Source organism: Periplaneta americana, chromosome 17 (genome assembly GCF_040183065.1).
Source record: "Periplaneta americana isolate PAMFEO1 chromosome 17, P.americana_PAMFEO1_priV1, whole genome shotgun sequence".
Lineage (NCBI taxonomy): Eukaryota > Metazoa > Arthropoda > Insecta > Blattodea > Blattidae > Periplaneta > Periplaneta americana.
This window is the reverse complement of record NC_091133.1, coordinates 4,616,515-4,630,557: the sequence shown is the minus strand read 5'-3', so window position 1 is coordinate 4,630,557 and position 14,043 is coordinate 4,616,515. Positions and strand designations below refer to the sequence as shown.

Below are 14,043 nucleotides of genomic sequence, written 5' to 3'. Positions count from 1 at the left end.
TTTGTTGGGGATCATCAGTGTGGTTGTAGGCGTAATAGATCGACTATTGCTCAGATATTTGTATTCAACAGGTACTGGAGGAAAAATGGGAGTATAAGGGTACAGTACATCAGTTATTTATAGATTTCAAAAAGGCATATGACTCGGTTAAGAGTGACGTTTTAAATAATATTTTTATTGAATTTGGTATTCCCAAGAAACTACTTCGATTAATTAAAATGTGTCTCAGTGAAACTTAAACAGAGTCCTTATAGGCCACTTTCTGTCTCGTGCTTTTCCAATTCACTGCCGGCCAAAGCAAGGTGATGCAATATCACCTTCACTTTCTAACTTCACTCTAGAATATGACATTACGATAGTTCAGGATAACACAGAGGGTTTGAAATTGAACGGGTTACATGAGGTTTTCGTCTATTTGGATGACGTCAATATGTTAGGAGAAAATCCACAAACGACTAGGGATAACAGGAAATTTTACTTGAAGCAAGTAAAGCAATCGGTTTGGAAGTAAATTCCGAAAAGACAAAGTATATGATTATATCTCTTGACCAGAATATTGTACGAAATCGAAATATAAAAATTGGAGATTTATCCTTCGAAGAGGTGGAGAAATTCAGATATCTTGGAGCAACAGTAACAAATATAATAACACAGGAGCAAATTAAACGCAGATTAACCCTCGAGTAGGCGCGCACATGTTTGTTACGTAATAAGGCGCGTGGATTACAGGTGTAATCCATGTTTAAAATATACATTTAATGAACAATGCTGACGTTTAACTTAGAGAAAATGATTGAGTTATTTATTTATAGTCATAATTTAGTACCAAATTTACCTAAACACAAATATAACACTTTCAACAATGTTAAAATGTGGCTATCACTATAAATTGTTTATTTCTACTGTTTTTTATGTCCTCATATACCATAAGAGAAAAAGAATTTCATAAGCTTGAAGTATACACGATTGTAACAAATAGATATCATTGACAACATAAAAGCACTTTCTAACAATGCAATAATTATGATTTCCTTTTTACAATATTTCAGTTCTATTTTTACATCATTTTTTTTTTTGAGGATTTTGTAACATGTAGTTTCTCACACAAAAGCACTACTTGTTGAAACAACTTGAGCATACTTCCTTCAAATAGTCTTTGCAAATCCATTTCTGGCATTTATGGCACCACTTTCTTGTTGATTTATTGATTCTCCCACACTCGTAGCAACGACCCAAGGTATTGCGTCTCTCAGTAGGTAAAGGATACTCTTTTTCACCAATGCCCAACAAAAGGCGACCAAGTCTTCTTATTTCTATCGGAACTTGTGGAATGGAAGCCTTTCTCTACATTTGCGGTTTGATTAGCTCCCACACAATCTTTTCCAAAAAAATCCTGTCTTCTTATTTTCCCCATGCTGTTGTTTGTTTTGTACAAATGTAGTGCATTGATGGCTAATATATTCAATAAATCATAGAATATAACAATAGGCCACCTTCTAGTAGACCTGGACACATCGTAGTACATACACAGCTGGTCGTTTTATTGTAAAATGTTACAATTTCAGGCTTGTTCTTGTCATCAGTTTCCTCATCATTATGCAATGTGGATATCAATAAGACAGACTTGCTTCATTTCGGACAGTAGGACACTAGAGTCATGTCCTTCTGAAATCCAAAAATTGAAGAATTTTCTGTCTTTTCTTTGCTGGGCAAAAATTCACTTGGGATTTCTCGTTTGTTTTTACGCAGAGTACTACGTAAGTCAGTTTATTTTCACCAAGCAGTTTTCCTGCCAAGGGTATACTGGTAAACCAGTTATCCGCAGTCACATTCCTTCCGGTACCCGCAATTGGTTCCACCATTCTTAGCACAACATCCTTAGCAGAGTTGCTATTGTTGTAGGGTCCTTCAGGCTGCTTCCCTAAATAGTACGTGTATGCAGTTTTAGTGTCCATTAAGCAAAAACTTTTATCCCATACTTCGCGGGCTTGCTGGGAATGTATAGCCTGAACTGAGAGTTCCCACGAAATGCAAGGAGTTTGTTAATCAACAGTCAAATACTCGCTTGCATAACAAATCTTTGAATATTATTGACAATAATTTCAAAAACTTCCCTAACTGGAGCCAGTTTATCAATTTCTTTACGTTCATCTCTTGTTCTCACATCGTCAAAGCGTATACATCTCAGGAGGAATCTGAAACGTTTTGCACTCATCGCAAGGTAGCATGCTTCCATGCCATTCCCTTTGCTGTTGTCCCACAGCTTATCAATATTTCTGCGGGAACAGCTCAAAGTACCAATCAAATATAATAATCCTATCAGAGCTCGTATCTCCATTTCATCAGTAGGTCTTGCATCTCTTTCCCCATCAAATTTTCCTCTTATCTTTTATATATACATATATTTGTACTAGCAGTGATCAAGCGGATGACATTGTCATCAAGAAATAAAACTAAGCATTCTATTTCTGAATTTGCTGATCGCGCATCCTGTCTTGGTCCAGGAAGTTGTGTAATAATGTTGTGAGAACGTCTACGCACATTCAAATTAGGTTTCATTTTACTCCACATTGTTTGTTTGCCTTTCCCTGTGAAACTAGGTCTGTGTCTGGAGTAAGGTGTACTGCCCAATATTCGTCCCCTTGTCTAAATTCGTCCCCCACAGTATTTCGCCCATAATGTGTCGCACCCTGGTGATGGTCAGTACAGACTATGCCTCTTTATGCAGTAGCAAGCGTGCTTTCAGTTGGAGCGAGTGTTATTGTCTGTATAGTTGTTATTTAAGTTTTAAATATCTGGAAGGTGGAAAACTATTCTTCTTATATATTCTCAGCAATGTTTCACAACCTAAGGTACGCATTTTCATAACATTTTTTGCTTCTATATATATAGTAAAGTGTGTAGTGTAAGAATATATATTAAACAAACTGGACATTGCACCGTGCTTAGAATAACATGCCACCATACGTTTGTGGTGCACATGCCTATATTTCGTCCCCCAACGTGTGTCCAAATTTCGTCCCCGGGACGGATTTCGGAATCCTATTCCCATATCATGTAATTTCAACAAGGCTGTTGTCATTTATATTTGTGGTGGGTTTGAGATGGGAAAACAGAACTTTGGAGCAAGGACGAAATTATAGAAACCGTAAAAGCTGTTAGGGAGAAAAAGGTGGGCTACAAATTGCATCTAATCGACATTAACCCACCAAAGTGACAGAATATCAGGACACTGAATCTCAAGCTTAAGATTCTGTAATCAGTCCAAAAGATATTCGGAAAGTTCCAGTGATAGAGCCATCGTCTTCCAATACGTGTGGCACAGCACTTCTAGTAACGAGTACACCCCATAACAACAATGTTCAGACAGCAGCAGAAAAGAAAAGCTAATGAGTCTGAAAACCAAAAGCGACAGGAGACGAGAAGAAATCTTAATGTCGACTTCTGCACCACTATCGCTTCACAACCTGCAGCCTGTTTCAACAAGAAAAGGTGCACCGAAACAAAAAAAAAAAAAAAAAAAAAACAAATTTCCTGCGAGTCTTCTAGCGACAGAGGAAGTGATGATGAAGACAATGATGATGAAGATGTACGAGTTCTTAAAGTAAGTTCCAAAAGGGTGTAGTAAGTAAACGGTAAAATATTTAGAAACCATTTTTGTTGCATCGTATTCCCCACACTTCAATTATTTCTCAACATAATCTCCACCATTATTGAGGCATTTATCGAGTTGTGGTACAAGTCCCTCTATCCCCTCATTGTAGAATTGCGATGCGAACCACTCCCACACTGCTGTTTTCACTTCATCGTCGCCATCAAAACGTTGACCACCGAGGAACTTCTTGAGGTGAAGGAAGAGATGAAAGCCACTCGGAGACATATAAGGGCTGTAGGGGGGAATGGTCAATTTGTTCCCAGCCAAATTTCATTGATTGAATTTATCTTGTCTTTTGCACGCAATTACCCATTTTTTCTAATATCTACATCTTTAGGAATGGTAAAGAAAAGACACCTCATTATTTTTATCGTTAAAATTGATAATTGATATTTGAGGAGAAAAATTTGCTCCAGCGCTGGGGATCGAAACCCAGTACCTAGAAACTCAACTAATTGTTGAGAATAGCAAACTGCGTAATTTTTATGCTTCGTTTTTTTTTTCAGAAAAACTCAGAAATCGTAACGCAGTTTTGAATTCTTTTGCATCCGGGATTGAATTTAAGAAAAGGAGAGTAGAAAATAAATTTTCTAACGCATCCTGCATGCATCTATCTAACATAAGATATTTGAACTTCGCTTTATTAAGACAATTTCTTGAAAATCAAGTACTGTTTCCGTTACCAGTATTATACCAGTTTGAAATGGTTTCCTACATCCGCTTTTCTCCACCTTGATATTTTCAATTATAAATATTATGTCATTACTTACTTATGGCTTTTAGGGAACCCGAAGGTTCATTGCCGCCCTGACATAAGCCCGTCATAGGTCTCTATCCTGTGATCAACATTAATCCAGTCCCTCAAATTAATTTTAATATTATACTCTCATCTACGTCTCGGCCTCCCTAAAGGTCTTCTTTCATCCGGCTTCGCCCTTACTTGCTACATGCCCAGCCCATCTCGAACGTCTTGATTTAATGTTCCTAATTATGCCAGGTGAAGAATACAACGCGTGCAGCTCTGTGTTGTATAACTTTCTCCACTCTCCTGTAACTTCATCCGTTTTAGCCCCAAATATTTTCCTATCCTAATGATCTTATGCTCAAACACTCTTAACCTATGCTCCTTTCCCAAAGTGAGAGTCCAAGTTTCGCAACCATACAGAACAAGCGGTAATATCATAATAGTTTTACAAATTCTAACTTTCAGATTTTTTTATAGCAGACTAAATGAAAAATTTTTTTCAAACGAATAATAACAAACATTTCCTAAATTTATTCTGCGTTTAATTTCCTCCCGAGTGTCATTTATATTTGTTACTGATGCTCCAAAACATATGAATATTTCTACTTATTCCAAGGATAAATTTCTAATTTTTATATTTCCATTTCATGTAATAGTCTGGTCACGAGACATAATCATACACTTTGTCTTTTCGGGATTTACTTTCAAATCTATATCTTTACTTGCTTGAAGTAGAATTCCCGTGTTTTCCCTAATAGTTCGTGGATTTTATCCTAGCATATTCATGTCATTGGCATAAACAAGAAGCAGTAACCCTTTCAATTCCAAACCCTGTGTTATCGTGAAATCTCCTAATAGCATATTCTAGAGTAAAGTTAAGAAGTAAAGGTGATAGTGCATCTCCTTGCTTTAGCCCGTAGTGAAAATATTATGTCGTAGAGAAAATTAATCACTGAAAAATATTCGTCCTCTTCTTTGTAAATGAATGGTTAATGCTAATTTTGTACAATTGATTACACATTGATTAACTGCACAACAACACGGCATTCTTCAAGATAACAATGGAATATCACACAATAACCTGTGTTCCTACGCAAGCCTCACGTTGTATAGATTCTCCGCAGGAGTAAATATGGCCGCCGAGTCGGCATTTGTCGGATCAAAAGAATGCGGTAACTCTAATATACACTGACCTGTGTAGGCGCACGTGATTGTACAGATGTCAGTCGCCTGTGTGTATGCGCATGTGATTTACAAATGTCCCGCTTTTGAAAGAGAGTTTCCAGACATCACATTTGGAAGCGTTCAGCCAGTGTGAATGCGGACATGTCTCTTTAAATTTCCCAACTGTGAGAAACATTTTCCACATATATCGCATATGAATGGCTTTTCGCCTGTGTGAATGCGAGCATGTATGCTCAAAACAGTCGATCCCGAGAAACACTCCCCACACACTTCACATTTGTATGGCATTTCTCCTGTGTGAATGCGTACATGTTGTTTTAAGTTGCACAATCGTGAGAAACACTTTCCACATACCTCGCATTTGAATGGCCTTTCGCCTGTATGTATGCGTGAATGTCTGCTTAAAACTCCCGATGCTGAGAAACACTTTCCACACACCTCGCATTTGAAAGGCCTTTCGCCTGTGTGAATGCGCAGATGTTCCTTTAAGTCCCCCAATCTCGAGAAACATTTTCCACACACATCGCATTTGAAAGGCCTTTCCCCTGAGTGTATGCGTACATGTCTGTTCAAAACGGTCAAATCTAAGAAACTATTTCCACATTCTTTGCATTTGAATGGTCTTTCACCAGTATGTATGCGTGCATGTCCCTTCAATTTCCATGAATTCCTGAACGATTTCCCACACACGCTGCAAAGAAATGGCATCCCACCTGTTTGCAGGATTGATCTGTCCGGTCTGTTGTTACCGCAATGTGTCAATTTGTCTCCTTCAAGATCAATGTCGGCGCGTACTTGTGACACAATCTTATCAACATTAATCACAATCCTGAAATGAATATAAAAATTTATTGGTCTGGACAATAATCAATGTGGTTTATTATACTTAGTTATTTTACGACGCTGTATCAACTACGAGGTTACTTAGCGTCGATGGGATTGGTGATAGCGAAATGATATTTGGCATGAGGCCGAGGATTCGCCATAGATTACCTGACATTTGCCTTACGGTTGGGGAAGACCTCGAAAAGAATCCAACCAGGTAATGAGCCCAAGCGGGAATCGAACCCGTGCACGAGTGCAACTCTGGATCGGCAGGCAAGCTACGCCGGTATCAATGTGGTGAGATCAAAATATATTAAGCATTATATGTAAATGTATTTGCATATTCGTGCATGTCTACTTAAAACCGCGGAATCTGAGAAAAGAAACAACTTTCCAATAACCTCGCAATTGAATTGCCTTTCGTCTGCACGAATGCACATACTCTGCTTTTAAGTGTCAGTTGTCTGTAGAATTTTCAAGGTAGAACGCAATTGTATGGCCTTACCTCTTTCCGACAACATATAATAATAATAATAATAATAATAATAATAATAATAATAATAATAATAATAATAATAATAACAACATAGGCGAATAAATTGTTTGTTGGTGCCATAGTTTTTACATCTGTTGTTGGGGTTATTTCAGGATGCTGTTTCAGAAAATGGGGATGGAGGAACCATACCAGTTCTATTTTCTTAGATATTGTTGAATTTATATAACAATTATATACGGTAATACAATACAGTATATTACAGTGGAGAAACTGAGATGTAAATACTTTTAATATAGTTGGGCTTGCATCTTGTTAACATCGCATATTTTGTGTTCATTGAAATTCAACTCTGTCAAATGTGATAATGTATGATTTGGAAGTTGGAGTTCTTCTAATTTATTTGGAAGTTCTAAATCGTATTTCTTTTAGATTTTTTTAAACTTCTTGATAAGAAGCTCTTTGGGATTCGAGATAATGGTCTTTATCCTGATAAGATCTCCAGTAGTCATCGATTGGAAGTGTCCTTGGTTTCTCAAACTGTGGTGCTTTGTTTTCCTATTTCATTTCTATTATAATGTTCTGGGTAATATCTGCATGGCTCTCAATGGAGTAGAATTGACACCAATAGTTATTAAACTTAAAGATACATTTCACACTATTTCTATTTCTTGTGAATGTTTCTGTAAGAAATACTATGCTTACTCTTTACTTAGAACTCCAGTATCTGGCTCGTAAAATGCTTTGCTCATAATAAATGAAAACAGGATTGGTGTCAAATGACATTACAAGTTTCCAACAGAAATATGTTTCCAGACCAAGAGACATTATTTTTCACATATGGCCATTGTGGTGATGTTTACGATAATGGTAAAGGAGTTAAATAATGCAGTTTTCAAGTGAAGGAGAAAAAGAAATGAGAAAGTGATCTTCCGTTTTCTGTATTTAATTAAAATTTTTCATTATAAATGAGAAAATGTATATATTTAGAGAGCAAAACAAATAATGCTACGAAATAAGTGCAAACTGATTGAAGGAGTAAAACTGATAGAATTACAATGACTATTACACTATTACTACGTCATACTACTTTTGACCAATAAAACAGTACGAAAGGACGTATTTCAACCAATCATGGCTGCTGATCGCACAATTTTATCGCGTCCGTAGCATTTGTTTCTTTCTTTGCCAACATTTCAAACTACACTGGTCTGGACTTAAAAAAAAAAAAAAACAGAAAATTACAAACCACTCCAGTCGAGGCACAGCACTTTCAAATATAACTCGCATTGGCATCAGTGGCGTATACTGGTTAAAGGGTTTGGGCAACCACTGACCCTATTATTACACAAAATATATTTTAAAATCCCTATAATAAAATTCCTTACATATTTATGTGAATTCCAGACGTCTTGATTGGGACGAAAATACGTTGATGATTTCGTCATTGAAATTACAGTTGGGCCACTTGCAAAGTGTCTGTAGAAATGACTTCTCAATGGACATCAGTGCCAATCCGGATAAACGTTCTTGTGTATGAGTTGATCTACAGTAGGATTTTATTCTCTTCAACGCAGAAAATGTTCTTTTTACCGATGCTGACGTAGTTGGTATTGTCACAATTAATGTTGCCAATTTTAGGACTTGATATTAATTGCACAAATTTGTATAGCTTAATGAAAGTATGCTACTTTGTATTTTATATATTTGTATAGATTTGGCCGATGAATTGTATATGCTTTAAATTGAATAGTAATCTATATAGCTCTACTGATATTGTTTGTGTTTCTAATTTGAAGTAGTTTGTATGATATGTATTATCAATTTCTGTATATCACAACTGGTTGAATTGTTTATGCCTTAAATTTAATTAAATTGTTTTGTATTGTAATATAGCTCAACATATGAATGATCGTTTGCATTTGTAAATTTTATAATCTGATTGGCTATGTATTGTATACTTTTAGTAGAGCCATCGATGTAGCTCAGTCGGCAGACTCGCCGGGCCGCTGATCCGGAACTGCGTTCGGGCTTGGGTTGGATCCCCCTTTGGACTTTGGTTTCTTCGGAGGTTTTCCCCAGCCGTGGGACTGAAGCCGGATGGTCTATGTCGAGTCCTTGGCATCAACCCCTTTGATTTGATTACCTGGTTGGGTTTTTCCGAGGTTTCCCACACCGAAAAGGCAAATGCCGGGTAATATTTTGGCGAATCCTCGGACCTCATCTCATCTCACTACATCTCGCCAAAATGTAAAAAAAATGTAAAAAAACGTAAAAAATGTAAAAAAATTGTACAAAATTGTAAAATTTGTAGAAAATTACTAAATTGTAAAGCTATAAAAATTTGTAAAAATTGTAATTGTAATATTGTAAAATGTTGACATGTTCCACATCTTAAAGCTTCATTGCTCATGTAAGATCTATGGAATAAAATAAATGAATGAATGAATGAGGAATAACTTGGTTCAGCTGGTTTTCATATATGGCAGATAATATTTCATGGATAGGTTTGTTCGAAAAATCAAAGACTTCTGCTGAATATATTACACTTAATTCATTTTTCAAACGTATTTGATCAAAGTGACTGTTATAGAACTGAAATAATTTGTTTAGTGCCTCATTCGGGAAGTTTTCTCTATAAGCAGAAAATTTTTGAGAATCTAGAAGATGTGTGAACTGAAGCTTTCCATAATCAGAAAATCTGTCAGTAATTTCCATGTGCATACGATCTAGTATGCTGTAGTACAGCTGCCTGTATTTCAATTCATCATCTCCTTTTCTTCGCTTTAATGGTGGTTCCATTGTATTGGCTGAAGAATTTTCATTTTCCATATTACTCCATATGGACGGAAACCCACTACGTCTGAACTCGGATATAGTATTTTTTTAACTTTGATACCTCTTGCAAGTAGTATGCTATGTCTAGACTTTTTGTCTGAAGAATATTGTAGAGCACATCTGTATGTGCGAACACTCTAGCATAGACTTCAAGAAGAAATATATTCTGAAACTGTGTGAAAAAATTCAAATATCCTTGAGCCTGCACAATTACAGCATCATCCCAGTTTTCTTCAGAGTCATTACAAATGATATTTTTAAAGAAAGCAGTCCGTTTTTCTCTGTATTCCTTTACTGTATTTACATGCCGAGATGTAAAATTCAATCTAGTTGGTGCTACTTTTGGGAGTTTCTTGTTCATAAATTCCTTGAGTCTGATCTTTTAGGAGATGATGAGAAAAATGCAGCTAAACCCGACAGTGTTTTGAAAATAATGCGGCATTCTGGAATGGATGAAGTAGTTTGTTGCAAAACTAAATTGAGAACATGGCTGTAACAATGGACAAATTGTGCTCGAGGATACTTTTCTTGAACTTTTCTTTTCAAGCCATTAATATTTCCCGCCATAACTGAAGCATCATCGTATGTCTGTGCAATTAACTTATTGCCGACATTGTATTCTGCAGTAACACCTTCCACATGCTGAAACAAAGCAGCAGCAGTTTTGTCCCAACTGACATTTGTGAATCCTATAAACCGTTCTTGAACATTGACAGTACTGTCGACATATCTTAAAACAGTGGACAATTGACTCTGATTAGAGCAGTAACTTGTTTCATCAACAACAATGGCCACAGAAGGTTTTATGTTCTTTATTATAACCCCACTTAACTTATAGGAAATATTAAGTCATTCTGAATTGCGGGAGAAGTACCACGAAATACTGTTGAACTCTCAAGATGATTGGCCAGTAAATGGTCAAATTCACTTAAGGAACTTAAATATTCAATATAATTTCCTATATTGTCTGATTCCACACTCTCGTTATGACCCCGAAAAGCCAATTCTTGTTTTCCTAGAAAGCTGACTGCGTTAATAAGACGCAGTAAAATCTTCCGATTTTTTTTTTTTTTTTACAAGAGCATTGTGTTGGTTGATGTGTAGAGCTTTTTGCTTATCTAGCTGTAAATCAATTCTTGTCTTTCCAAAGTTTGCAATGTTCATGCTACTACAAATATGAGCTTTTGATTTGTCGTATTCTAGGACTGCCGTTCGAAGGGAGTTCATATTAGAAAACCCCTCTTTTGACCACACATTAGTTTCGCGGCTAAATAACAAACATGGCCAGCAAAATAGTTTAGACAGTTTAGAAGTACCATACAACCAATTCCACTTACCATATGATGTTGAAGTGAAATGGCGTGTGTACTCTCGCTGTTTTTCTTTTACGTCCATGGACAAATTTAACTCAGGAGTTGGTCTTTCCATTTTCACAATTTCAACTTTCTCGTTGTTATGTACGACGGTTAAAAGGCACTTTTAATAAACCTTCTATTACACAGTCATTTTCAACACAAACCTCTCCAGAAACTTGTTCTGCCATATTTTTCACAATATCACTTAATTGGGAAATTAAAAACTTAATAATTCACAATTAATATAACTCTTAGACACTCGAACAAATCACAGATTTAAAATAATGCACTGCAAGAACACAATCACATTCAGAGCTAGCGTACTAAGCGTATTGTTGCTTCGCGCCTGCGAAGAAACCGATCACGAGAGTGGCAACTCGCCCAGCCTACAGTGCACGATAGAAACAGTAGGGAGCGGGGGACGGGCAGTTGTGCAAAGGACAGCGCGAGCGGAACGGTCACAGGTTACCTCACGTAGCAAGCGGTTTCTCCAGCGATGCCGCCTTGACAACTTGTTTCTTTTCGAGAGCAGAGAGCGCATATAAATCTAACAATAACTTTAATTTTAATTACTATGGTAAAACTAATAATACAAAATTATTACATTATGTTATATTATAAACTTTTTCTTTTGTAATTTCCTTGGGCTACCGCCGGTAGCCCCGGTAGTCCGCAAAATACGATCCAGATTGGCATTCAAGAACAAGAATTAATAAAGATCACTGGTCATACCTATGCATCTTCCCTGAAATCCTATTTACAAATAAATGAAGAGCACCATTCGGAAATCCTGAATAAGTTGAGGAATACACCATGTACATCAACACGTTCCAATTCTTTTACGCACACGTCTAATATAAAACACTAACACCAACCACTAAAACATTCAAATTTGAAAATTGTAGTTTCAATAATTGTTTTTTTTTTTTAATTATTCATTTTTATTTTTTATGTCATCATCATTAATTAAAACTTTTCTTGTTTATTTCATTATCCTTAATCAAAACTTTTCTATCACTTGTTTATATTATTTAGGTTATGTTTGTTATAGCTTCTGCTATATGATACTATGGATAGTCACGTATCAGAGATTGTTTAATACTAAGATTTATTGAAAATCATCTGTAAAGTGACGTTGATTACTGGGATCCGGATAATTGAAGTGGAATGCAACTGTTTTAATAAAAATGAAATTGAATCAACAAAGCCTTCTTGACTAGTAACCATCTACTATGAAGTTCAATGAAGATTCCATAGTTGGCAAATCTGATAACAAGAAAACTGCCATCTAGCATGCATCTAGCTTAATATTTGTAATGTTGTTGTCTAGTGCCTTGCATTTGGCAATGAAGCCATTAGCAGATATTTGTAATGTTGAGATGGTACAATAATACATTTGAAGAGTTATATTTTCGTCAATATTTTATTGTATTGGAGTACTTCGTTACTTCTAATCTTTATATACTTTCTGCTAATCGTGTAATAGTCAATTAAATCTCACTCGAGTTTTGATTTTCTCTAGATAAATCAAAACCTCTAGTGACATTACTGTTTAAAATATACAAAAATATTCCTGAATAATTTCAAGGGAAAAATTGTTCCGGGGCCGGGTATCGATCCCGGGACCTCTGGTTGAACGTACCAGTGCTCTCCCAACTGAGCTACCCGGGAACGCCACCCGACACCGTCTCAACTTTTCCCTTTATATCCACACAACTCGCGTGGGCTGACGAAAAGCCAGAGACCCACATCGAGTGCACACAAACTCTGTGTCACTTGGAATTGTGGTTTTCTGTTAACGTACACAGTGACGTATATATTATGCAAATCTAGTCTTTCAGGTGGAGCTTCCTGTAAAGCAGATTTGAATAATTTCAAGGGAAAAATTGTTCCGGGGCCGGGTACCGATCCCGGGACCTCTGGTTGAACGTACCAGCGCTCTCCCAACTGAGCTACCACCCGGGACCTCTGGTTGAACGTACCAGCGCTCTCCCAACTGAGCTACCAGTAGCTCAGTTGGGAGAGCGCTGGTACGGAACAATTTTTCCCTTGAAATTATTCAAATCTGCTTTACAGGAAGCTTCACCTGAAAGACTAGATTTGCAAAAATATTCCTGATGAACAAAGACGAAACAATGGGCTGAACAAATTATATACAACTGCTGTTGCTGGAACAAAAACCGAACAGATCTCTAGCACAGGTAAATAATGCGGTAAGAATGGACGACATGTAATTTGAAAGCAGATTGCACGTCAGGTCAAGTAAAATAGTTAGAAATTAAATGTGTTTATTCTAACGAACAAATCCAAAGACATGAGGCAGATCTCTAAAAAAATTGGAGATGGAACTCTCATTCTACTACAACATGTGAATAATTCGAAACTGCCAGCTAAAAGACTGCTCCTTGATATTTTCTTTTGTTGTTTCGTCAACTGTATAAAGAAAGGTTTGAACCTCTCAAGTGACATCAATAAAGCATCACTTATGATGCAACTAAGCCCGGAGATAATGGGATAGGTTGGCCAGTTCCTTTCCTCCTCCATATTTTCTTTTATACTGCACTGAAGTAAAGATGTATACAGGTATGTCGTGATGATACAATTATTCCCTCCCACCGAACATCCTCATATTCATCTTCTTTCATTGTGGCTGTTCCTCGGCTTTGGAATTCCCTACCGAGTAATGTCAGGGATTGTCAGACATCAAACAAATTTAAGAATAGACTAACGAAATATTTTTCTAGCAATTCTTGTTAACAATGTTTAATGGTTATACCAAGCGTTCGCCTACGGGTGAGGCCAGAAAAGCGGCATGTACTGATACGCCACTTTGTGCGCGCAGTTGTTGAGATACGATCGACAATAAAGGACATCAAGGTCGACAAGTTATCAGTTGTGAGCCAGATGTTGCAGTATTTAACACGTACAGTGTAGTTTGACACAGTCG

At 36.7% G+C, this 14,043-nt stretch overlaps 1 protein-coding gene across 7 annotated transcripts in view; it reads right to left on the bottom strand.

The window, feature by feature from the left end:
• LOC138692714 (zinc finger protein 239-like) overlaps positions 1–14,043 on the bottom strand; it is a 110,570-nt gene that overhangs the window by 30,714 nt on the left and 65,813 nt on the right. For 3 of the 7 annotated variants that reach the window (XM_069815887.1, XM_069815889.1, XM_069815888.1), the window contains exon 8: positions 6,299–6,414. The exons of the other annotated variants lie outside the window; for them this stretch is intronic. In XM_069815887.1, the coding sequence (XP_069671988.1) occupies positions 6,299–6,414 (116 nt within the window). The remainder of the gene's footprint in view (positions 1–6,298; positions 6,415–14,043) is intronic. 7 annotated transcript variants of the gene reach the window in all.